Here is a 26,637-nt window from a genome sequence, read left to right as displayed (position 1 = left end):
CTTCCCTTCATATGGCTTTGAATACCTCCTGTGCAGGGAAGAGTGGTAGGAGTGGTGTGCAGATGTGGGTGGGTGTCTATTTTAATACATTGAATAGACACCCTCAAAAATAAATCCATTACTCATTTGTTTAGGCAGGTCCTAAGAAACAAAAGGAAAATGTATTTTCAAAACAATAGAATGGAATATTTCTTTGTTGAATTATGTTAAGTCCAAATGAATGAAATCTATAGGTGATTATTTTGTTCATTAACAGACAAGACATAAGAAATAATATATACTGTTAAAATGTTCACATGGAGAAAAGCACCAGGAATGGATGGCTTTCCCATAGAATTATATTCAACATTTTGGTGACAAAGTAGCCACCCCTATTTACGCAAATGACCACACATGTCACCCAAATCAAAATCAGTACTTCCTAGTTCCATGTACCAAACTGTTATTTCAATTGTATTAAAACCAGGACAATCTGAAGATTCCCCTGCTGATTGTGGACCAACAAGTTTAATAAATTGTGACAATAAAATAAGAACAAAGCTTATAAGCAATAGAATGGAAAAGGTCTTACCAGACATATCAAACAGGAAGAAAGGAGGACCAAAGGCCCTCTTCATAAAATGTATTAAAATGCTTTTATTTGTATGGCATGTTCAATAGAAACAACTTTTTTTTTAAACCCCACGCGTTTCGGCTGCATGGCCTTCGTCAGGGAGTACAAAGAAATAATACAATGTCCTCTTTTGAACAGCTTTTCCAACAGCTTTTCCGATTGTTCAAAAGAGGACACTGTATTATTTCTTTGTACTCCCTGACGAAGTCCATGCAGCCGAAACGCGTCGGGTTTTAAAACTTTTGTTTCTATTGAGCATGCCTTACAAATAAAGGCATTTTAATTCATCATAAGAAGAGGGCCTTTGGTCCTCCTTTCTTTTTGATGACCAATTCACCCCTTTTACCAAAGACCAACTTCTGTCTACCAAAATGTACTCTTGTGTACCTTAGTAGCGCTTCCCTTCCTCTGCTTTCTACATATCAAACAGGGTTTATTCAAATGAAATACAAAACAAATAGAAGAACGTGTTTCAGTTTAGTACAATACAACAACAAAAAAGATAGAGATGTATCAATAATGGCTGTTGATGCTGCAAAGACTTTTATCATCTTGAATTGCCTTTTTATTTTCAAAACTTTGGAAGCTTTCAACTTTCCAGCTGAAATAATATGTTTAATAAAAATATAGCAAAAATGTACACAAATAATACATTATCTGATGAAATTGGGGCACAAGACAGGGATTTCCCCGCTCCCCCTCCTGTTTGAACTGACAATTGAACCGCAAGCAGAAAGAATTTAGACAGGACTAGCTCAGTGTACGGAGAGCTCTGTGGTGCTGAACGAATTCTCTGTCTATGCCCGTGGACTCCAGCCAAGGCCATCAAACGCATTTATGCATTGGCTAAAGAGAGGCAGATAACACACCCTGCCGTACCTAATTCGCCAAAGAAACTGTCACTCAAAGGGATTCCCTCTGTCGCAAGCTGGCTGGTTGCGAAGCAAAGTGGCAATTGACATCAGTGGCAACACTACAGGGTAAAATAGTTGTCCTCCGAATAAATTCTGTCGGTAATTTTGCCTTTTGAATCGGCGTCTGCGTGTAATTCAGAAAGGTAAGGCGACATGGGTGTTTCATGTGTTGTGCATAGCTGACAGGCTGGCCAAGTAAAATTAATAGCAATATTCTGCTGGATGGCTGCGTTCTCATGATGTTTATGTGTAGGTGACGCCGCTTCTGACGTCCTGAATGTTATTGTAGCCTACCCTGTGTCAATCTGTTCTGTTCTTGCTGTTCTCGATGTCGTTTTATTGTCACGTTTAGGCTACCTTGTGGCTGTGGTTGAAACAGACCAGGTACATGACATGTTGTGAACATCACTGAAACTTATAAGAACAGTGTTGGCCTATTATTAATTCAACAGATTGATCATATGAGCAACGTCTAGGGGTAGCATAGTGGGCAGTACTCTCTCGTGGACAGATTAAATGGGCAGAGATTGGTTATAGGCTACTATAGTCGGGAGTGATGTAATAGCATTGACTTGAGATTCACTGCTATAGATAAAGGGGATTAACTGAGCATTAAAGTTTAGATGTTTAGAGACTGAAGCACCAATGTGGAGGGAGACCACACACAGGTGTATCTCTCTCTCTCTCTCTCTCTCTGTGATGTGTCAAGAATGATGCATGGAATACCTGAGTCAAAGCTGCCTAGTTTCGTAGGATGGATAGGGTAAATTAGTTGTGAGGTCTTTATACCATGCTCCCTGTAATGTGAACCAGAATTCGCAACTAACCTGCTATCAAACCTGGGTTGTCTGAGAAATTCAGGAATGCCTTATCCCATTGAGCTAATGCCTAGTGATTAGGTCTGAGGGCTAAATATATTATTCTGACCACTTCCATTACAATTCTATAAACACTCAAATGTGGGGAGGCTACTGTTGTGTGGCTGTTAGACAGACTGTCTGTTTGCTTTGCCTTTGATGCTCCATCACACGGAGCACATTACACATGAATTGGATTTTATAAGATAAAAGCTGCGTTAAAGTGTTCAGATTAGAGAATACAAGAACGTGAATAGATTATTGAGATACAATGCAGCGGAAATGGCTCTTGTCACTGGTCAAGGCACCTCATAACTTCTTAACACTTTTTCTCTTTTCTATTTTGTAGATCATTGCCAATTGCTTACAAATGAAAGATATGTCCCAAAGAGATTCATTAGGATGTAGAGACCATAGAGTTGAATAGAACAGTTGTAGGCTAAATATAATGTAGAATATCATAGAATTCACTCTGTTCTCACTGACCTGGGACTGTTCTCTACCTAACACCTTATGTGTTTCTGTTGATGTGGCATGGATAGGATAGCACTTGCCCAGTGAGTTGGTACAATCAATGAGTCACTGGTGATACCTCGTCCAAGCCATCATTTTAGTTGGTGCGCATGTGTTCCCCCGAGTGCTTACAGCAGTGTGAAAACACCTCTCTCCCTCTGCACAGTGTCATGGTAACTTCATCAGACCCCCGGGGATGTGTGTGTGTGTGTGTGTGTGACCTGGAAGTCACTCCTCATACAGCTTCCTTTATTTCCCGTCACAAACAGGGCACAAAACACATACCTTGTACTATGTAAGATAGATCTATTTAGAACTAGTCTCAAAGGAAGATTCTCTTTGATCTGTTTCCAGCTCTACTTGATCTTGGTGAGTGGTGGTCACTCAATGTGTTCACTGATTGAAGTTGAGTTATTCTGATCAGATGAACCTGTCTCTCTCTCGCACACTCTCTCTCTCTCTCTCTCGTTCTCCTGATTGTTGTTCTGCCTACACCGACAAATTGCTGATGCTATCTAGGTAATCAAACTCCTCTCCCTTCTGAAGGCGTTTTATATGATTGCTCTAATCAAGTCTGCTGGGTTTCTTGTTTGAATCGTCTGTTCTTTACCTAGTGTTCACAGAATGTCATTCATAGGGTGGAGAGGCCCATGAGTGATTACTAGGCCAAGGCTATACAGTGCATTCGGAGAGTATTCACACTCCCTTTACTTTTTCCACTTTTGTTACGTTACAGACTTATTCTAAAATATATATATTTTTTATCACATCAATCTACACACAATACCCCTTAATGACAAAGCAGAAACAGGTTTTTAAAAATGTTTTCTAACTTATAAAAACTAAAAAAAGATACCTTATTTACATTCGGTATTCAGACCCTTTGCTATGAGACCCTTTCCTAAAGTTGATTGAAGTGCACCTGTGGTAAATTCAATTGATTGAGCATGAGTTGGAAAGGCACACACGTGTCTATATAAGGTCCTACAGTTGACAGTGCATGTCAGAGAAAAAACCAAGTCATGAGGTCGAAGGAATTGTCTGTAGACTACCTCAATTGGGCCGACCAACCAGTGCTCCTGCACATTGGCTAACTGGGCTATCTGCATTGTGTCCCTCCACCCACCAACCCCTCTTTTACGCTACTGCTACTCTCTGTTCATCATATATGCATAGTCACTTTAACCATATCTACATGTACATACTACCTCAATCAGTCTGACTAACCGGTGTCTGTATGTTGCCTCGCTACTTTTATAGCCTCGCTACTGTATATAGCCTCGCTACTGTATATAGCCTCGCTACTGTATATAGCCTCACTACTGTATATAGCCTCACTACTGTATATAGCCTCACTACTGTATATAGCCTCGCTACTGTATATAGCCTCACTACTGTATATAGCCTCGCTACTGTATATAGCCTCACTACTGTATATAGCCTCGCTACTGTATATAGCCTCACTACTGTATATAGCCTCACTACTGTATATAGCCTCACTACTGTATATAGCCTCACTACTGTATATAGCCTCGCTACTGTATATAGCCTCGCTACTGTATATAGCCTCACTACTGTATATAGCCTCACTACTGTATATAGCCTCACTACTGTATATAGCCTCACTACTGTATATAGCCTCGCTACTGTATATAGCCTGACTTTTATCTGTTGTTTTATTTCTTTACTTCCCTATTGTTCACCCAATACCTTGTTTGCATTATTGTTAGAGCCTGCAAGTAAGTATTTCACTGTAAGGTCTACACCTGTTGTATTTGGCGCACGTGACAAATAAACTTTGATGTGATTTCGAGCTCCGAGACAGGATTGTGTCGAGGCACAGATCTGGAAGGGTACCAAAAACTGTATGCAGCATTGAAGGTCCCCAACAACACACTGGCCATCATTCTTAAATGAAATATGTTTGGAACCACCAAGACACTTCCTAGAGCTGCCGCCCAACCAAACTGAGCAATCGGGTGAGAAGGGCCTTGGTCATGGAGGGAACCAAGAACCTGATGGTCACTCTGACAGATCTCCAGAGTTCCTCTGTGGAGATGGGAGTACCTTCCAGAAGGACAACCAATCAGGCCTTTATGGTAGGGTGGCCAGACGGAAGCCACTCCTCAGTAAAAGGCACATGACAGCCCGCTTGCAGTTTGCTAAAAGGCACATAAACGACTCCCAGACCATGAGAAACAAGATTCTCTGGTCTGATGAAACCAAAATTGAACTCTTTGGCCTGAATGCCAAGTGTCATTTCTGGAGGAAACCTGGCACCATCCCTATGGTGAAGTATGGTGGTGGCAGCATCATGCTGTGGAGATGTTTTTCAGCGGCAGGGACTGAGAGACTAGTCAGGACCGAGAGAGAGATGAACAGAGCAACGTACAGAGAGATCCTTGATGAAAACTTGCTCCAGAGCGCTCAGGACCTCAGACTGGGGGCGAAGGTACCCCTCCAACAGGACGACAACCCTTTGCACACAGCCAAGACAACTCAGGAGTGGCTTCGGGACAAGTCTCTGAATGTCCTTGAGTGGCACAACCAGAGCCCGGACTTGAACCCAATCGAACATCTCTGGAGAGACCTGAAAATAGCTGTGCAGCAACGCTCTCCATCCATCCTGACAGGGCTTGAGAGGATCTGCATAGAAGAATGGGAGAAACTCCCCAAATACAGGTGTGCCAAGATAGTAGCGTCATACCCAAGAAGACTCAAGGCTGTACAAAGTACTGAGTAAAGGTTCAGAATACTTATGTAAATTTGATATTTCTGTTTTTTATTTGAATAAATGAGCAAAACTTTCTAAAAACCTGTTTTTGCTTTGTCATTATGGAGTATTGTATATAGATTGATGAGGGGAAAAATCGATTTAATCAATTTCAGAATAAGACTGTAGTCTGTAGTGTAACAAAATGTCGAAAAAGTCAAGGGGTCCGAATACTTTCCGAATGCATTATATCTCCATGTTCATTTGTCAGTAATGCTTAATTTTACAGTCTGGCATTTACCTTATTGCAGTGGTTCTTAACCTGGGTTAAGAGACTGACTCGGTGAGTCAGTCTCAGGGGTTCGGCGGAGGTCAAGACACACATCCGATTCATATGATTCGTGATGACACGCCCCGCTTGGCCATCATTGGCTGCAGGTGATCACGCTACATCACTTGGCCTATCTGTGCTGCAGGGAATTTGGTGCGCTCAGTAGTCGACTTGTGACTGTCGTGATGGTACGTCTTGTGATTTCTTTCTTAATATTTGAATCCCTTCATACTTACTATGTCGAGCAAAAACAGAAAGTGGTCGGACGAATATGTACAATATGGATTCACATGTATAACGGAACGTGATGGGAGTCCGTGTCCTAACTGCATGTTTTGCAATGCCAAATTGAGCAATTCTAGTCTAGCACCGGCAAAACTAAGAACACTTCCTTAAGCTGCATGGAGATGGAAAATACAAGAACACAACGCTTGCTGAATTCAAGGTGAAGAGAGCCAGATTCGATGAAAAGGCTACTCTGCCTGTTCTCGGCTTTGTACCCATCAACAAACCGATCCTCACAGCATCGTACGAAGTTGCTTACCTGATCGCAAAGCAGGGCAAACCACACACCATTGGTGAAACACTCATAAAACCAGCTGTGTTGAAGATGGCGAATATCATGCTGGGAAAAGAGGCTGAAGTTAAGTTATCCCAAATTCCTCTTTCAATTGACACCATCAGCGACAGAATAGAGGACATGAGCAAAGACATCTTGGCTCAAGTAGTTGCAGATCTGATTTCAAGCCCGGCAAAATTCTGCCTTCAACTCGACGAGACCACAGATGTTTCCAATCTAAGCCAGCTTGCTGTATTCGTGCGCTATGTGAAAGACGACGTGATAAAGGAAGATTTTTTATTTTGTAAGCCTCTTACAACAACAACTAAGGCAGCCGATGTGAAGAAACTTGTGGATGTTGTCTTTGAAGAAGTCAATCTTTCGTGGGATATGGTTTCTGCAGTTTGTTCGGACGGAGCTCCAATCATGCTGGGAAGAAAGTCTGGTTTTGGAGTGCTAGTGAAAGCCGATGCACCACACATCATTGTTATGCATTTTATTCTGCACAGGCATGCGTTGGCAACAAAAACCTTGCCTCCAAAACTGGCAGAAGTATTAAAAATTGTAGTGGAATGCGTGAACTATGTGCGAACTAGTCCTCTGCGGCATTGCATCTTCAGTGAGCTGTGTAAAGAAATGGGCTCTGAATTCGAGGTACTTCTGTACCATTCTAACGTTCGGTGGTTATCCCGGGGACAGGTGCTGAATCGTGTTTTTGCCGTGCGTGTGGAATTAGCCCTGTTTTTGCAAGAGCACCAACATTGTCATGCAGATTGCTTCAAAAATCTGAGTTCATTCTCATTTTAGAGTACATGGCCGATATCTTCACAGCTCTCAATCATCTCAATCAAAAGATGCAGGGCGGTGGAGTCAACATCATCGAAGCGGAGGAAAACCTGAAGGCTTTTAAAAAAAAGCTACTGTTATGGAAACGACGAACAGAGAACAATAACTTCGCAAACTTTCCCCTGCTGGACGACTGTGTAAGTAAGATTGAAGATGTATCTGGAATTGGAGACATTTCTGTAGCCGCGGAACTGAAGCAAGCAATTGCCACGCACTTAGATGAGCTTGCAAAGTCTCTCGACGGATACTTCCCTACAAGAGAGTCATATCCAGCATGGGTGAGACAGCCGTTCACGTTTAGTGTTGAGACAACAGATGTCAATGATGAATACCTCGATGAAATCATTGAAATCCAAGGTTCAACAACAGCTCTTCAGAACAACGCTTTCAACGTTTTGGTGTCAACAAATGGTAACGTACCCTGTTATTGCTAAGAAAGCTCTGGAGATTTTCATACCGTTTGTTACAACATATCTTTGCGAGCAATCCTTTTGGAGGAGACTGGACATAAAAACGAAGAAAAGGAACAGACTTTGTTGCGAAAATGACAGAGTGGCAAGGTGCCAAGGTGAAGCCGCGCATTTCTGAACTAGTCTCTGAAAGGCAACAGCAGAAGTCACACTGATTTGCAGTAAATATGAATTATTATGTTTTTGTTTTTGTGTGAATCATGTTTTGATGATTTTGTTCTTTGATCACAGTGATGTTGATGCACGGTTCATTTTGTGCACCAGTCAAATATATACCTATGTTTTGAATTTTAAAAAATCATTTTATTTTTCCAATTAAGAAGTGTTCGGTGAATGCGCATATGAAACTGGTGGGGTTCAGTACCTCCAACAAGGTTAAGAGCCACTGCCTTATTGTGTGATGGACACTTTCTGAGACTTCAACTTCAAGCCTGGTAGTACCAGTATTGTCACACCCTGATCTGGTTCACCTGTCTTTGTGCATGTCTCCACCCCCCTCCAGGTGTCACCCATCTTCCTCATTATCCACAGTGTATTTATACCTGTGTTCTCTGTTTGTCTGTTGCCAGTTCGTTTTGTTTCGTCAAGCCTACCAGTGTTTTTCCCATGCTACTTTCTGTCTCTAGTTCCTGTTTTTTTAGCTTTCCCATTTTTTGACCATTCTGCCTACCCTGAGCCTGCCTGTCGTTCTGTACCTTGTCACACCACCCTGAATCACTGACCTCTGCCTGCCCTGACCCTGAACCTGCCTGCCGTTCTGTACCTTTCAGACTCTGCGCTGGACTACTAACCTCTGCGTGCCCTTGACCTGTCGTTTGCCTGCCCCCCTGTTTTTGTAATAAACTTTAGTTTCAAAGTAACAATCTGCATCTGGGTCTTTTCCTGAGCCTTGACAGTACGAACTGGCCTTGACGGACCCAGCAGACTTGGACCAGCTTTCCAACACCGTCTACTCCCAAGGAGCCACTATTGGAAGGCATGACCCCAGCCACCCCAGTCATAAACTGTTCTCTCTACCACTGCATGGCAAGCGGTACTGGAGTACCAAGTCTAGGACCAAAAGGCTTCTCAACAGTTTTTCCCCCAAGCCATAAGACTTATGAAAAGGTAATCAAATGGCTACCCAAACTATTTGCATTGTTTGCTGGAGCAAATCCACAGGTTGTCTGGCAGACAGCCTACCGCGACGGTAACCTCCCAGCCCCTCAGTGACCCAGTTGTTGGCAGCGTGGCCTCACCGGCCACCCTGGATTCCCGAGAGCTCCGCTTACCACCCCTGGAACCATTTGCTGGAGAGTTGGGAATTTGTGTTCTCTCATCATCGAGCTGCAGCCCTCCTCTTTCCCCTCAGACTGCTCGAAGACTGCTCGAAGATAGCGTATCTCATCACGCCGATGTCTTGGAGGGCTCTCGCCTGGGCTACGGCCGTGTGGGAACAACAGTCAGCCGTATGCTGACTGTTGGAGGAGTTTGTGGCAGAGGTGAAGAAGGTTTTCGATTCTCCATGGTCCAGGAGAGAGACTACCCGGAAGTTACTCCAGATTCAGCAAGACTCCCGCAGTGTGGCAACCTATGCAGTGGATTTCCACACGTTGGCAACTGAGAGTGCCTGGAACCCGGAATCGCTGTTGGACACGTTCCTGCACGGAGTATCGGTGGAGGTTAAGGACGAACTAGCAGCCCGTGAACTACCGACGGATCTTTACTGTCCGGATCAATGGATGGCTACAGGAACGCAGGAAGGAGAGGGGATCCGATTCCACTTACCCACCCAAGGATTCCACCTCGTCTCCGAGGCATCCCAGAAGTCCCCGACGTCTCCGTTGCCGAGAGGACTCTTGAGTTCCCCCGAGAGTCTCCGAAGTCTGCTGAATCACCTCTTCCTCAGCGGATGCAACTAGGCAGAGCAAGGCTGTCCCTAGCTGAACGTCTACACAGGCTTCACACGACGTTGCCTATATTGAGGGACTACTGGTCATTTCATGTCCTCCTGTCCACTAAAAGACCAGGCTCACTAGTGGGGGTGAGTACTCTGGTGGGCAATACGGATAACTTTTCCTCTCCCCTTACTCGCACCGCTTTCCACACCATCCTGCTGTGGGTGAACCTGTCGTAATCTCTCAGGGTACTCATTGACTCTCCAATAAGAGTTTTATGGACGCTACCCTGGTGTCCAAGCTGGGCTTCCCCACTCAGCCCCTCTCCATTCCCATGGACATTTTTCCATTATTAAAGTGGCTGGAGTTGAGTCAGTATGTTGGCAGCAGCCACTCAATGTTAGTGGTGGCTGTTTCACAGTCTGATGGCCTTGAGATAGAAGCTGTTTTTCGTTCTCTCGGTCCCTGCTTTGATGCACCTATACTGACCTCGCCTTCTGGATGATATCGGGGTGAACAGGCAGTGGCTTGGGTGGTTGTTGTCCTTGATGATCTTTATGGGTGGTGTAGGTGTCCTGGAGGGCAGGTAGTTTGCCCCCGTTGATGCGTTGTGCAGACCTCACTACCCTCTGGAGAGCCTTAGGGTTATGGGCGGAGCAGTTGCCGTACCAGGCGGTGATACAGCCCGACAGGATGCTCTCGATTGTGCATCTGTAAAAGTTTGCGCCTTCTTCACAATGCTGTCTGTGTGGGTGGACCAATTCAGTTTGTCCGTGATGTATAAGCCGAGGAACTTAACTTTACTACCCTCTCCACTACTGTCCCGTCGATGTGGATGGGGGGGGGGGGGGGGTGCTCTCTCTGCTGTTTTCTGAAGTCCACGATCATCTCCTTTGTTTTGTTGACGTTGAGTGTGAGGTTATTTTCCTGACACCACACTCCAAGGGTCCTCACCTCCTCCCTGTAGGCCGTCTTGTCGTTGTTGGTAATCAAGCCCACCACTAGTGTCGTCTGAAAACTTGATGATTGAGTTGGAGGCGTGCATGGCCACGCAGTCGTGGGTGAACAGGGAGTACAGGAGAGGGCTCAGAACGCACCCTTGTGGGGCCCCAGTGTTGAGGATCAGCGGGGTGGAGATGTTGTTTACCTACCCTCACCACCTGGGGGCGGCCCGTCAGGAAGTCCAGTACCCAGTTGCACAGGGCGGGGTCGAGACCCAGGGTCTCGAGCTTGATGACGAGTTTGGAGGGTACTATGGTGTTAAATGCTGAGCTGTAGTCGATGAACAGCATTCTCACAGAGGTATTTCTCTTGTCCAGATGGGTTAGGGCAGATTGCGTCGTCTGTGGACTGATTGGGGCGGTAAGCAAATTAGAGCGGGTGTCAGGTAGGGTGAAGGTGATATGATCCTTGACTAGTCTCTCAAAGCACTTCATGATGACAGAAGTGAGTGCTATGGGGCGGTAGTCATTTAGCTCGGTTACCTTAGCCTTCTTGGGAACAGGAACAATGGTGGCCCTCTTGAAGCATGTGGGAACAGCAGACATGGATAAGGATTGATTGAATATGTGGGGAAGCCGTCTGGGCCTGCAGCCTTGCGAGGGTTAACACGTTTAAATGTTTTACTCACGTCGGCTACAGTGAAGGAGAGTCCGCAGGTTCTGGTAGCGGGCCATGTCAGTGGCACTGTATTGTCCTCAAAGAGAGCAAAGAAGTTTTTTGGTCTGTCTGGGAGCAAGACATCCTGGTCCGCGACAGGGCTGGTTTTCTTTTTGTAATATTTCTTTTGCCAAGCTGTAAAAACAGCACTGACCACATCCCATGTGTGCTTTTAAAGCAGACCCACTCATGTACCTAACCAGGCCTGTAGAAATGCCCAGATTATGTTTCTTTGGCTGGGGCTCCATGACTCAGAGCAAGGGAACATTGTGTGTGTGTGTGTGTGTGTGTGTGTGTGTGTGTGTGTGTGTGTGTGTGTGTGTGTGTGTGTGTGTGTGTGTGTGTGTGTGTGCAGGGACGGACTGGTGATCTGGTGTTTCGGGCAAATGCCAGATGGGCTCGTCCATTTCTAGCCCAGAGTGCCTGTCTCACTTGTTTTTCTCTTGCAAAATTATTATTATCTCAAATAATGTAATAAGCCAGTGTGTGGAAAATGCCAGAGACAATTTCTGGTGTGCGTGTGCGTGCACAAGAGGGGTTATAGCAATGGGGAGATTTGGGTCAGTCCTTTTTGGAAATGTGAAATGTTTGTCCCACAGATTCTAGAGAGGCCTGTCTCTCTGTTACTAAGGCCCACAACCGCTATTGTCCCTGTCCTTTCACCGCTCAGCTCTTTATTCTCCACAACCACACATCTCAATTATCACACAGGGGAGCTTTGTGTGGCCAGAGCCCTCCCTCCCTCTGTGTGTGTGTGTGTGTGTGTGTGTGTGTGTGTGTGTGTGTGTGTGTGTGTGTGTGTGTGTGTGTGTGTGTGTGTGTGTGTGTGTGTAAAAGAGAGGAAATTACAGACACACACACACACACAAGCAGACTAAGACTAAGAGAGAGAATTCAGAGAGAGAGAGAGAAAAAGACAGTGGGAGTGAGAGAGAGACAGTGAGAGAGAGTTTTAGTCAAAGGAAGAGGAGGATCCCTTTCATAGAAAGCATTTCCCCGAAGCTACCTGGTGTTGTGAGCTGCAGTACCAGTGCTTCTCTCAAGGAAAATACATCCTCTCATACAACTGGTAGCCTACATGTAGGGAGAGTGGAGTGCACTTCAGACCTGCGTTACGTGTTGTGGATGGATTCTTCCATTATAGTTTTCGCCATTGTTATTGCAGAGTAAACGAAGAGGATCACCAGAGCTTGGACCAGCCCTCCACCACCAACCATCCTAATGGATCCTTAGCCCCTGTCTGCTGCTATTTGACTGGTGAGTTGAATCTCTTTTACTGGCTCGTGAATAAGTATTTTTACCATGTAGTTCTAATTTGATATTGCCTACACCATACAGAAAGGTAGCGTCATTTAGCTAGTGTGTATGTATGTATGTATGTGTGTGTCACTGTAGGCTGCTGAGGGGAGGACGGCTCATAATAATGGCTGGAACGGAGCAAATGGAATGGCATCTAACCATGTGTTTGATGTATTTGATACCATTCCACCTGTTCCGCTCCAGCCATAACCACAAGCCCATCCTCCCCAATTAAGGTGCCACCAACCTCCTGTGGTGTGTGCGATTTAAACTCAATGAAGCAATGTGTAATTGTGAACACAGTGCTCTGCTCTCTCTTCACATTCACCAGTTAATACCTAATCCAGAAGAGAGATGCACACAAATATGCTCACTGTCCATTGCCAAGCAACCAAGTGGAGTTGTCAACCTGACCCTAAACACAAACATTTCCCATTTTATTGAACCTTTATTTAACTAGGCAAGTCAGTTAAGAACAAATTATTCTTATTTACAATGACGGCTTACCCCGGCCAAACCTGGACAGCACTGGGCCAATTGTGCGCCTCCCTATGGGACACCCAATCACGGCCGGATGTGATACAGCCTGAATTTGAACCAGGGACTGTAGTGACGCCTCTTGCGCTGAGTTGCAGTGCCTTAGACCACTGTGTCACTCGGGTGCCCATCGATTTACTGAGGTCACCTTTTAGGTACTCTATACACTCAGGTGTATCAGCTGCCAATTACAATTCATAAACAACACCTTTGTGTGTGTGTGTGTGTGTGTGTGTGTGTGTGTGTGTGTGTGTGTGTGTGTGTGTGTGTGTGTGTGTCTGCACGCTCACATAAATGGATAATATCAAATCAAAGTTTATTGCTCAGTTTAGCAGATGTTATAGCAGGTGCAGTGCTTGTTATAGCGTAATTATACTTTGCGGAGCAGTGTTCGCTTTGTGCTGTAAAAGCGGAGCCCTCTTCTCTCTTGGCGAGTCCTTTTAGTCGGCCTCAGATCAATCGTTAGATATTCATGCTAGAGAGACACAGAAAGGCAGAAAGGTGTTTGAAGGCTGGACAGATGGGAGAGGTCACAAAGGGGAATCTCTTTGATTTGCTATGCTCCACCTCCACTGCTTCCCCTTAATAGACATTGAATAGGGGAGCTCCTGGCAAGACGAGGGATATTCTGTTTTGAGATATCATGTGTCTTAATGAGGTGTTTATATAAGATCATGATTATGTACATTTAGATTGGTACTTGCTGCGGAATCGATCAATCGGTATTTGTAGAAATGTACTGTAGTTGTATATTCTGGAAAAGCAAATGTAGATAGCAAATGCCTAGAATTGGACTGAAAACCTGTATACACAGGCGTCCCTCCTCTGTTGACGTTTGTCTGTCGGTGATGGTGTATGGCTATTGGCCGGTCATGTCTGAGATTCATCGGTGTAGTATTAAAGAGCAGTGTGGTTGTGTGAGAACAGTAGTGTGTCTGGTGTTTGGGCTGAGGATAAAGGACCTAACCCTTTGCTATGATGGAGAGGATCATGCTGCATTACAGGTTATTATAGTGTGGGTGGGTTCTCAGACCGATGAACTCAAGTGTGCTCACCTTCAAAGATTCAAACCCTCTTTACTCCTCTCGCTCTCTCTCTGTCTGTTAGTGCATCCCTCTGATACGTCAGCTGAAGAGTGCGTTGTGATTCATTCTTAATAATCACAAAGTGGGCCCTATAATCTGTTTGGCATTTCCCAGACACAGATTACCCAGACACAGATTAGGCCTAGTCTTGGACTAAAAAAGCATTATCAATGGAGAATCTCAATTAAAAGTTCTTAATTGGGAAGGCTAATCTGTGTCCGGGAAACTGGCCCTATGAGCATAGGTTAGACCCTTGGACATGACACATGACAGTGGTGCTAAGTGAGTTAGTGCTAGGTTAGAAAACCTTGTTTCCCTTTACCATCCATAATAAACACATTAATGAGTGTAAAGCTACCTCCGCCTCTACTCCAGGGACATTGTTAGAGCTTCCAGAACAAGGAGTTATCACCTAATCACACACACGTACAGACGCACACGTGTGAATGAACTAGCACAGACACACGTGCACAAATTCGCCTGCACACACTCACACACTTGTCACCTAATCATCTCCTGAAAACAAAATATGTTCTAATCAGTTTGTTTGAGTGTTCACACAGGTAAGCAGACATACATTAACACTTGTCCACAAGTATGGACACATATTCTGTATACTACCCTCACACACACACACACATGCTCACACACACAATGAATAAAGCCGGGATTAAAAGATGTAGCAACTGTCTTCATTAATCCCTGCACCAGTGTTTTAGAGAGAAGAGACGAGAGAATGGGAGAATGTTAAAGTTAATGTTTCAACTGAGTTCATTGTTCCAATTGACATTTTTTTATCTTTATTTAGCTAGGCAAGTCAGTTAATTAACAACAAATTCTTATTTACAATGACAGCCTACCAGGGAACAGTGGGTTAACTGCCTTGTTCAGGGGCAGAACAACAGATTTTTACCTTGTCAGCTGAGGGACTCAATTCAACAACCTGTCGGTTATTGACCACTAGGCTACCTGCCGCCCCAAGAGATGGACAACTTTGTGGGGCGTTTAAGGAAGTACCCCATGGCAGCACCTTAACGTTCAGCCATATTCCTTTCCTCCCTCCCCCTCCTCCACCACCTGTGGGCTATTTATATCTCAGGGAATCAAAGCGCCAATTAAAACGCAGCTGCACTAATGAGAGAGCCAGCAGACTGAGGTGAACTGTTGTTCACTCTAAGCCATCCTCTGTTTCAAAGAATGATCTAGAGTTGGGCTTACAAACGGTCTGGGGTTAACTTCCTTGAGCTATGGGTCAGAAACTGTCATCAACCGCCTTGGTTAAGGGAGTGTTCAAACTGCAGTCCATCGAAGGTCTGGAGAGACGCACTTGAGGAATAGAATAGTAGCCTCTGTTTTGTCTCGCTGGCTTAGATCTGCGGTCGTCTGGACATTCGGTCAACAGAAAAGTTCTCTACATGGACCCTATGTATAAAGGTGAGATTCACACTTTGCTCTTCGCTTTTAATTTGGTTTTCATGAGATCATGAATAAAATAAAAGAAGTCTGTGTTTTTGCAGCCCAGAAAAGGGGTTTTATAGACTGGATTGAACAGGGCTCTGGGTATTTCCCTCATGATATCATTCTGTTCTGTGTGTTCTCCCACAGGTGGTGCCTTGTATCAGAACCCCCTCCAGCCATGAGCTACCCCCATCCTAGGCATCCTGGGTAGGATGACGGCCGTGTGCCCCTCTGGGGTAGGCCCTGCTGGGGCTACGGTGGGGAGCTCCAGGGGCTCTGGGGCTGGGAGTACAGGCGGTCAGGACAGGAGATATGCCCGCTGGAGCCGTCAGGACAGCTCAGACATCGCTACAGATGATGAGGGGGTTCCTGCCCGCCAACTCACACCCCTGGAGAGGCTCAACCTCGACATGTGCCAGGACGACAGGTAGAACCAGGACACCCAACGCTCCCTTAGAACACAACAAGAAAGAAATTCATTATCATGTATTGTTTTTCTGGATCCTTTGTTAATTATGATTATTTGGCAACCCCTCTGGTAACCCTACTGACAGGGTGGTCCGTGAGCTCACAGTGGGCCGACGTATCGGCTTCTACAAGGTCCGCGGGGAGATCGGCTGTGGAAACTTCTCCCATGTCAAACTGGGGATCCACGCCCTCACCAACGGTAAGGAAGACCCCTGCCAAGCAGCAAACACATTAGCTGATGTTTAACATAACAGACTGTACTGCTGTACTGTAGATGCTCACTAAACCTTTGAATCTCTTTTAAATTATTCAATTCATTGACCAGTAAAAGTGAGAAGATATATTTAGGCCTGGCCAATCTTCACTAAATATGCTGGCTTGAGTTGAATCATTCTCGGAAAATCCCAGCTCCTCTGCTCCAGCAAAGTCTCAAACCACAGTGATGACTGACTAGCTGTTTTCATCAATGAGCTAATAATACGTATCCTTAGATAGCTGTTTGCTAATGAGCCAGTGGTTTGGGCCTGTGGTCGGAATCAGCCACAGCGAGACAGCTTGTCTGCTGCCCTTGAAAAGATGGATTGATTAGAGATCTCGTGTTTCCCTAGCGACGGCTGGAATTGCTGCATGCTTCATCAAAGACTGTATGTAGTGTGAGTGAGGGTGCGTGTGTGGTATCGCTTGCTTAGTCCGACAAAGCAAAATGAGCTACGTGGCCTTTTTAAAGGCTGTCACTGAAAGCTGTGGCAGAGCAGAAAGAGAGACTAATACCAGTCTTAATTAATTATGCATGTCAAAGCACAATTAGATATCTCAGCACCATCATACCGCTTAGGGACCTCTATATTATTAATTCATTTATGCTATTGATATCAAGTATGGGTGCTGCAGGTGAGGTCAGGGTGGTCAGAGCTGTTTAAGATGAGCATGGCCTTATTTCTATTACAGCATATTGGATGACTGTCATTCATAATCCATTCACCCGGCTCAATGTAACATTGATAGGTTTAGGCTACTACATGATATTCAAATTTTCCTTGAACCCATCATGAGGTTGATACATCCTAGCCTATGAATGAAAGTTTACAACGTAGGTGCACAGGTCAAGAGACAAATTAGAGTAATCAAAGACAGACAGTGACACATTCAATACCGCCTTGAACACTCTTGTGTGTATCTAGCTGACCTAAGGTGTAATTATCAGTCCAGCAGTTGCAAACAAGAGTTTCTGTTGGACAAATGCAGGTATGTTATCCCCGTTTTGTTCTGTTTGCTTCTGTTTAAGAAAAGTTCATCAACAGATTTGATCACCGCAAACACAGTTCACTTTCATAGAAGCCACATACAAATAGTATGGTTGCTCATTGTGTAATTTCTTCTTGCATTTACTCGCTCTCCTCCTCTCAACTTTTTCCTTCGCTTGTGGACTTCAGTGCCTGTGACCAGGTGACAAAAACTTTCCAAGCCAAACCTTCACACCATAATCACTAACCACTACACACACAGCCTACATCATTGTCACCATATTAGCTAACGTCATAGTCAACATAGCTAGGTACTAGAACTAACATGTTAATAAACCAACTACAATCATGCAGTACAGTGCCGGCAGATAAAACAGTTACACCGGCGAGCCCCGGTGGCAATAAAATAATAAAACCAAAACCTTACCTTGATTTGAAAGAGTTCCAGTGTTGGATAGCCAGCTAGCTAACATAGCATCCCTCTCTGTTTGAGCCAGGTGTTTGAGTCGGCTAAACTAGCTAGCTGCATTCGCTAGCCAGGTAAGTGAAAGTGAGAAGAAAAGAAAATCGAAATAAAGCTAGCTCTCAAATTAAATCAAATCGAGAGAGAGAGCGCACATTAGTAAGGTTGGGCGCGTATGTTGGGCGATTAGGCCTGGCTCACAGATGGCGTTCCATCTGACCACCAACTCAATGGAGTTGAGGTCAGGGCTCTGTGCAGGCCAGTAAAGTTCTTCCACACCAATCTCGGTAAACCATTTCTGTATTTACCTCGCTTTGTGCATGGAGGCATTGTCATGCTGAAACAGGAAAGGGCCTTCCTCAAACTTTTGCCACAAATTTGTAAGCACAGAATTGTCTTGAATATTATTTTATGCTGTTTGCATTAAGATTTCCCTTCACTGGAAATAAGGGGCCTAGCCCGAACCATGAAAAAATCCCCAGACCATTATTCCTCCTCCACTAAACTTTACAGTTGGCACTATGCATTGGGGTATGTAGAGGTCTCCTAGCATCCGCCAGACCCAGATTCCAGATGGTGAAGCGTGATTAGTCCCTCCAGAGAACGCATTTCCACTGCTCCAGAGTCCAATGGTGGCGAGCTTTACGCCACTCCAGCCGGCTTGTGTGCGGCTGTTCGGCTATGGAAACACATTTCATGAAGCTCCCGATGAACAGCTCTTGTGCTGAAGTTAGTGTTGCTACCGAGGACAGACGATTTGTACACGCTATGTGCTTCAGCACTCGGCGGTCCTGTTCTATGAGCTTGTGTGGCCTACAACTTCGCGGCTGAGCCGTAGTTGCTCCTTGACCTCTGTGCCCAAACAATTTGAGCTTCTACTTTTAAAAATCCACCTTTCCAGAAACAAGTCTCTCACCGTTGCCGCTTGCTATAGACCACATTTTTCCCCCAGCTGTGCCCTGGACACCATATGTGAATTGATTGCCCCCCATCTATCTTCAGAGCTCGTGCTGTTAGGTGACCTAAACTGGGACATGCTTAACACCCCGGCCAACCAGGATCTCAGCGATCACTGCCTCATTGCCTGCGTCCATAATGGGTCTAATCGACCTGGCCCGGGTATCCTGGAAGGATATTGACCTCATTCTGTCAGTAGAGGAAACCTGGTTATTCTTTAAAAGTGCTTTCCTCACCATCTTAAATAAGCATGCCCCATTCAACATATTTAGAACTAGGAACAGACATAGACCTGGTTTCACTCAAGACCTGACTGCCTACTGGACCTACTGGATTAGCATCAAATAGCCCCCCCGAACCAATATACACAGGCAGTTAGGAAAGCATAGTCTAGCTTTTTCAAACAGAAATTTGCATCCTGTAGCACAAACTCCAAAAAGTTCTGGGACACTGTAAAGTCCATGGAGAATAAGAGCACCTCCTCCCAGCTGCCCACTGCACTGAGGCTAGGAAACACTGTCACCACCGATAAATCCACAATAATTGATCATTTCAATACATTTCTCTATGGCTGGCCATGCTTTCCACCTTGCTATCCATACCCCGGTCAACAGCTCTGCACCCCCCACAGCAACTTTCCCAAGCCTCCCCCATTTCTCCTTCACCCAAATCCAGATAGCTGATGTTCTGAAAGAGCTGTAAAATCCCTACAAATCAACTGGGCTAGACAATCTGGACCCTCTCTTTCTAAAATGATCCACCGCAATTGTTGCAACCCCTATTACCAGCCTGTTGAACCTCTCTTTAGTATCGTCTGAGATTCCAAAAGTTTGGAAAGCTGCCGCGGTCATCCCCCTTTTCAAAGGGGGAGACACTCTAGACCCAAACTGCTACAGACCTATATCTATCCTACCCTGCCTTTCTAAGGTCTTCGAAAGCCAAGTTAACAAACAGATCACTGACCATTTCGAATCCCACCGTACCTTCTCCACTATGCAATCTGGTTTCCGAGCTGGTCATGGGTGCACCTCAGCCATCCTCAAGGTTCTAAACGATATCATAACCGCCATCGATAAAAGACAATACTGTGCAGCTGTCTTCATCGACCTGTCCAAGGCTTTCGACTCTGTCAATCACCACATTCTTATCGGCAGACTCAACAGCCTTGGTTTCTCAAAGGACTGCCTCGCCTGTTTCACCAATTGCTTCTCAGACAGAGTTCAGCGTGTCAAATTGGAGGGCCTGTTGTCCGGACCTCTGGCAGTCTCTATGGTGGTACCACAGGGTTCAAGCCGACTCTTTTCTCTGTATACGTCAATGATGTCGCTCTTGCTGCTGTTGATTCTCTAATTCACCTCTATGCAGATGACACCATTCTGTATACTTCTGGCCCCTCTTTGGACACTGTGTTTTAACTAACCTCCAGACGAGCCTCAATGCCTTACAACTCTCCTTCCGTGGCCTCCAATTGCTCTTAAATGCAAGTAAAACTAAATGCATGCTCTTCAACCGATTGCTGGCCACACCTGCCCGCCCGTCCAGCGTCCCTACTCTGGAGGCTTCTGACTTATGTGGACAACTACTAATACCTAGGTGTCTGGCTAGACTGTAAACTCTCCTTCCAGACTCACATTAAGCATCTCCAATCCAAAATTAAATCTAGAATCGGCTTCCTATTTCGCAACAAAGCATCCTTCGCTCATGCTGCCAAACATACCCTCCTAAAACTGACTATCCTACTGATCCTTGACTTCGGCAATGTAATTTACAAAATAGCCTCCAACACTCTACTCAGCAAATTGGATGCAGTCACAGTGGCATCCGTTTTGTCACCAAAGCCCCATATACTACCCACCACTGCAACCTGTATGCTCTCGTTGGCTAGCCCTCGCTTCATATTCGTCCAGGTCATCTATAAGTCTTTGCCAGGTAAAGCCCCGCCTTATCTCAGCTCACTGGTCACCATAGCAGCACCCACCCGTAGCACGCGCTCCAGCAGGTATATTTCACTGGTCACCCCCATAGCCAATTCCTCATTTGGCCGCCTTTCCTTCCAGTTCTCTGCTGCCAATGACTGGAACGAACTGCAAAAATCACTGAAGCTGGACACTCCTATCTCCCTCACTAACTTTAAGCACCAGCTCCCTCACTAACTTTAAGCACCAGCAGAGCAGCTCACAGATCACTGCACCTGTACATAGCCCATATGTAAATAGCCCATCCTACTACCTCATCCCCATATTGTTATTTATTTTGCTCCTTTGCACCCCAGTATCTCTACTTGCACACTCATCTTCTGCACATCTATCACTTCAGTGTTTAATTGCTATATTGTAATTATTTTGCCACTATGGACTATTTATTGCCTTACCTTCCTTATCCTATCTCATCATTTGTACACACTGTATATAGACTTTTTCTATTGTATTATTGACTGTATGTTTGTTTATTCCTTGTGTAACTCTGTGTTGTTGTTTGTGTCACACTGCTTTGCTTTATCTTGGCCAGGTCGCAGTTGTAATTGAGAACTTGTTCTCAACTAGTCTACCTGGTTAAATAAAGGTGAAATAAAAATAAATATAAAAATCGTTTCCACTTCACAATAGCAGCACCTACAGTTGACCAAGAAATTTGACGAACTGACTTGTTGGAAAGGTGGCATCCTATGACGGTGCCACGTTGAAAGTCACTGACCACTTCAGTAAGGCCATTCTACTGCCGATGTTTGTCTATGGAGATTGCATGGCGGTGTGCTCAATTTTATACACCAGGCAGCAATGGGTGTGGCTGAAATATCAAAATCCACTAATTTGAAGGGGTGTCCACATACTTTTGTATATATAGTATATTTAGTATAGAATTTTTCTAAAAGGGATAACTTTTTTTGTTGTTTCACTATTTTTAATTGTATTAAATTCACTGAGGAGGATGGTCCTCCCTTTCCTCCTCTGAGGAGCTTATACTCCCCAAAGCCAAATCTGAACCAGCTTCACCCTTCTCCTAAATGGGTTCAATTGGATGTTTTCATGTTCTTTTTGTTCTCTACAACCTACACAGTATGTGTGATCATCATTTCCGTTTGGTTATTTGTGCTCTGTCCTGTCGTCTCATCAATAGTCGAATACGACTCTTCAAGAAAGTACTTGTTGAAACGAGTAATACTTATAATTGATTGTTTTAGAATAGGCTATAATCAAGAAAATGCGTTTCCATGAAAATCAAGCTCTCTAACAAATGTGTTAGTTGCCTCAGAGAAAATTGACAATATACAATAGCATACAAGAAAGCAATATCATCATAAGCCTATATCTAACTGTTTGCAGATTTGTCTAGGCTTCTACAGCTCTTTTTAAAACTACGTCCTGGGATTTGGTCCCGGAGACAGTCATAGGCTTTAGCTGCTTGCTCTGGTGCACCCCCAGATAATGGGTGGAGATGCCCAGCAGTGTTAAATTTTAGTTAGGAAGTTTGTGATTTGTTTTCTGTGTTGCCAGGCACCATGCGGAGTGTTGTATGTAATCCTGTTCATTCAATTATAGCCATGGAGGTAAAGGAGAAGGCTGGGGGACAACGGAATGAGCTGAACCCCAGACATCAAATAGCTCTCCTTGAGGTTTTCAATGGTCAGTTGTTCCACAAAGTTAAAGTCAACATTATCCATCTCCTCCCGTGCCTCATCTCAGGACTTACATCCACAACATTGACTGGCTCATAATCAGTCAACTCCTGCAGGTTCTCCTGATTCCTGCAGTAAAGGAAGCTAGCACCAAGCACACACTGATGGCCAATGCTGCAGAACAAGCAAGCTACTTCGAGAAAAATCTGCAGATACTCGCCTTTGGATAGGCTAGCTAGCTATGCGTTTTGGATCGCTTTGGTTAGATCGCTGTAAAGCACATCCTCTTGCCACAAGTGTTAAGTCAGGACTTGGGCATTTCCCGGAATATTGAACCACATTCCACAACTGATATTGAATATAAATATCCCATTATCATAGTGACAGAATGAAACCGAAAAGTATGAAAAATGTCAGTCCTTATTATGACATCATACTTGAGAAAGCCACCTAGCTTGGAATAGAATGTAGAATGCACTCGTTTAATCGGCCACATAACTTGCTTATGCATACAGATATGCTAATGAAGTGTGTGTTGACATCGACAAAGTATTGCACAGTCTTTTCAATAGAGAATAAAACACCAAAAGCTAAAATAGCCTTACTCCTTCTCTCAGCCTCTTCTTTTTGGTACTAACTTCTATGTTTAATGAACATGTCCCTCTGTCTGTTCTCCTTCAGACAAGGTGGCCATTAAGATCCTGGATAAGACCAAGCTGGACCAGAAGACCCAGAGGCTACTGTCCAGAGAGATCTCCAGCATGGAGAGACTACACCACCCCAACATCATACGTCTCTACGAGGTCGGACACACACACACACACACACACACACACTGTTGATAAGGAATGAGTTACACAAAACCTGGTCAGAAGCTAAGATCATCAGTGCAATGCTCTTAAACAGAGTTTATCAGAAGCCAACTTGACCATCCTCTCTCTGCCTTCCTGCCGGGTGACAGGTGGTGGAGACATTGTCACGGTTACACCTGGTGATGGAGTATGCTGGTGGAGGAGAGCTCTACACCAAGATTAGCATGGAGGGGAAACTGTCGGACATCGACAGCAAGATCGTCTTCTCTCAGATCCTCTCGGCTGTCAAACACATGGTATGGCTCAGGGCTGAAGTCCTGCTTACATACACTTTTCAGTGTAATCATCAGAGCCCACCCAAATAAATATTATGCAGTCTCTTTTCTTTTCCGTTGTGCAACATTGAATGTAATTTAAAGAGTATGAGATGTATTTAAGGTACATATCGGTATGTTAACCAGATAAATCTTTGACCCACCCCACAGCATGACAACAGCATCATCCACCGTGACCTGAAGGCAGAGAACGTGTTCTACACCTGCAGCACCTGCGTCAAGGTGGGAGACTTCGGCTTCAGCACGCTGAGCCGCCGCGATGAGACCCTCAACACGTTCTGCGGCTCCCCGCCCTACGCCGCGCCTGAACTCTTCAGGGACGAACACTACCTAGGCGTCTTCGTAGACATCTGGGCCCTGGGCGTCATGCTGTTCTTCATGGTGACAGGAACCATGCCCTTCAGGGCGGACACGGTGGCCAAACTGAAGCGCTGCATTCTAGAGGGGGCCTATGTGCTGCCCTCCTGGGTACAGGAGCCCTGCCAGAGGCTGATCAGAGGCATCCTCCAGCCCCAGCCCTCAGACCGCTGCAGTGTGGAGCAGATGATGGGCTGTGAGTGGCTGCTGCCTATAGACTTCCCTCGGGCCATGGAGCCCTTTAAACTGGACCCGTCCTATCTGGCCGAGAGCACGCCTTCAGAGTTGGAGGAGGATGAGGCGGAGGTGAGGGAGGCGCTGGAGATACTAGGGATCACCCCGGAGCATATCTTAAATAATCAGGGGAAGGACTGTAGGAGTTCTGTTACGGGCGTTTATAGGATTCTGTTGCACCGTGCGCACAAGAGGCGGGCGGTGGAGAGCATGCCTGTGGTTACACATGTGGTCGGGTCCAGCGTGAGTAAAAAGGACCGGCTAAAGGCGTACCACAGCTTACGGCACACCTCCAAGCTCTGTGTGATTCTGTGACGAAAAGCCTTCGCTCCTATAGTTGAACTTTTGTTGTAGTTTTTTTTGTCAATAAAGTAAACATTTATGTGACTGTGAATGAGGAATGAGGTGGTGAATTTTAAATCAGTACAACTTCTGTCTTGAATGTTTATCGACAAAATGTTGGGATTGATGTTAGGATTTGTTTTATTTTTATATCAGTCTCTGTGTGAATATACTTTAGCCTGGGTGCCCGTCTTCTTCGTCTTTATCTTACCAGACAAGGCTAAAATTGTTCATACGGTCATCCAGCAGACGCTTTTCTACAAAGTGATATACTGTTAACGCATACGTATATTCATATGACCTCAAGCAGCAATAAATCCTATACAACTCTGGTGTATAGCGACTGAGGCTTGGTAAAACCAGATGTAGCATTGTGGAATGCAGAAAGAGTCAAGCATCCAGGCTAATGAGAATGAAGAATGTGATGATTTGAATTGGAAATCAGGAGGTGATTATCTCTCGAATGTTTTATTGCACTGTTTTTGAGAGACATTTTTTTTTCCAGTTACATGCCATCATGATTCTAGACATTTTCATCTCCTATTTCATAAATGCATGTTATTTTTATTCATTTTGCACATGATATCCTATCACAGTGCTTCCCCAACTTCTCCTTGAGTAGCCCCAGCCAGTGCACTTCTTCTTTGATGTATTTCAGAACTAGCATAGCTGATTCAAATGGTTACTTAATCATCAAGCCCTTCATTTGTTGAATCAGCAGTGCTAGTTCTGGAATACATAAAATAACTGGGGTGGCTGGGGGTACTCGAGGAGAGGTTTGGGATGTCTATATCTCTTAGCCCGAGAGCCAGTCTGTTTTTGCTTTTTGTGCTAACTCCTTGTCACTCCTTGTCATGCAAAACATGTTTGGCTTGACAATAAGCAATGGAGTTGGCAAGAGCACAAACAGATCTGGGACCAGGCTAGATATCAGCAGGTAACTGGTTGAAAGGAACACATTGGCCTTATTGGCCTGGTTGGGTTGACAGTTATTTGTACACCTTACCTGTCAACGCCAATAATTTGATTTTCAATTGTTATGATGCCATATTACTGCCCAATATATATTTTCAAAATATTAAATAAAATGCTGAAATACTTTGTTGTCCTGTCATGTTTTGATAAACTTCACATGTCAATGTTCATTGCAAAACATATTTTTCTCATCTAGGGTTAATGGGTTTATATTATGGACAATAAATGGTAACTGTATCTAATAAGAAACAACCCTAATGTCTTACTTACAGTACAGAAACAGTAACTAGACTACACATCAGGCTTATCGGCATATGTAGACTCTAAGCTGTGGATGAAACTGAAGGGGGGCATGATATGCGTTTGCCTAATGTACAGTATCAAATCAAATTGTATTTGTCACATGCACCGAATACAACAGGTATTACAGTGAAATGCTTACTTACAAGCCCTTAACCAACAATGCTTTAAGAAGTTAATAAAAATACATTTTAAAAAGTGTGTATATATATATATATATATACAGTCTATATATAAATGTAACATAATTAAACAACAGCAGTAAAAAACAAGCAAGGCTATATACAGGGGGTGCTGGTTAGTTGAGGTAATATGTACATGTAGGTAGAGTTAAAGTGACTATGCATAGATTATAAACAGAGAGTAGCAGAAGCATAAAAGAGGGGTCTGGGTAGACCTTTGATTAGCTGTTCAGGAATCTTATGGCTTGGGGGTAGAAGCTGTTAAGGCTTTTGGACCTAGACTTGGTGTTCCTGTACCGCTTGCCGTGTGGTTGCAGAGAGAACAGTCGATAACTATGGTGGCCGGAGTATTTGACCATTTTTAGGGCCTTCCTCTGACACCGCCTGATATAGAGGTCCTGGATGGCAGGAAGCTTGGCCCCAGTTATGTACTGGGCTGTACGCACTACCCTTTGTAGTGCCTTGCGGATGGAGGCCGAGCAGTTGCCATACACGGCAGTGATGCTCTCGATGATGCACCTGTAGAACCTTTTGAGGATCTGGGGACCCATGCCAAATCTTTTCAGTCTCCTGAGGCGAAATAGGCTTTGTCGTGCCCTCGTCTCAGTATGTCTCTCTTCG

At 44.7% G+C, this 26,637-nt stretch overlaps 1 protein-coding gene across 2 annotated transcripts; it reads left to right on the top strand.

The window, feature by feature from the left end:
- Positions 1–1,338: 1,338 nt before the first annotated feature.
- nim1ka (NIM1 serine/threonine protein kinase a) lies at positions 1,339–25,658 on the top strand. 2 transcript variants are annotated; one of them, XM_020463666.2, is made up of 8 exons: positions 1,339–1,670; positions 12,518–12,609; positions 15,645–15,707; positions 15,879–16,158; positions 16,286–16,398; positions 23,161–23,282; positions 23,441–23,587; positions 23,777–25,658. In XM_020463666.2, the coding sequence occupies exons 4-8, from the start codon at positions 15,944–15,946 to the stop codon at positions 24,530–24,532; spliced, it is 1,353 nt and encodes a 450-aa protein (XP_020319255.1). In that variant the 5' UTR covers positions 1,339–1,670; positions 12,518–12,609; positions 15,645–15,707; positions 15,879–15,943; the 3' UTR covers positions 24,533–25,658. The 2 variants fall into 2 exon arrangements, with proteins under 2 accessions (XP_020319255.1, XP_020319259.1); XM_020463670.2 differs by lacking the exon at positions 15,645–15,707.
- Positions 25,659–26,637: the final 979 nt, after the last annotated feature.

This window comes from Oncorhynchus kisutch, linkage group LG3 (assembly GCF_002021735.2).
Source record: "Oncorhynchus kisutch isolate 150728-3 linkage group LG3, Okis_V2, whole genome shotgun sequence".
Lineage (NCBI taxonomy): Eukaryota > Metazoa > Chordata > Actinopteri > Salmoniformes > Salmonidae > Oncorhynchus > Oncorhynchus kisutch.
Note: the sequence above shows the minus strand (reverse complement) of the source record. Positions and strands in the feature narration are given on the sequence as shown.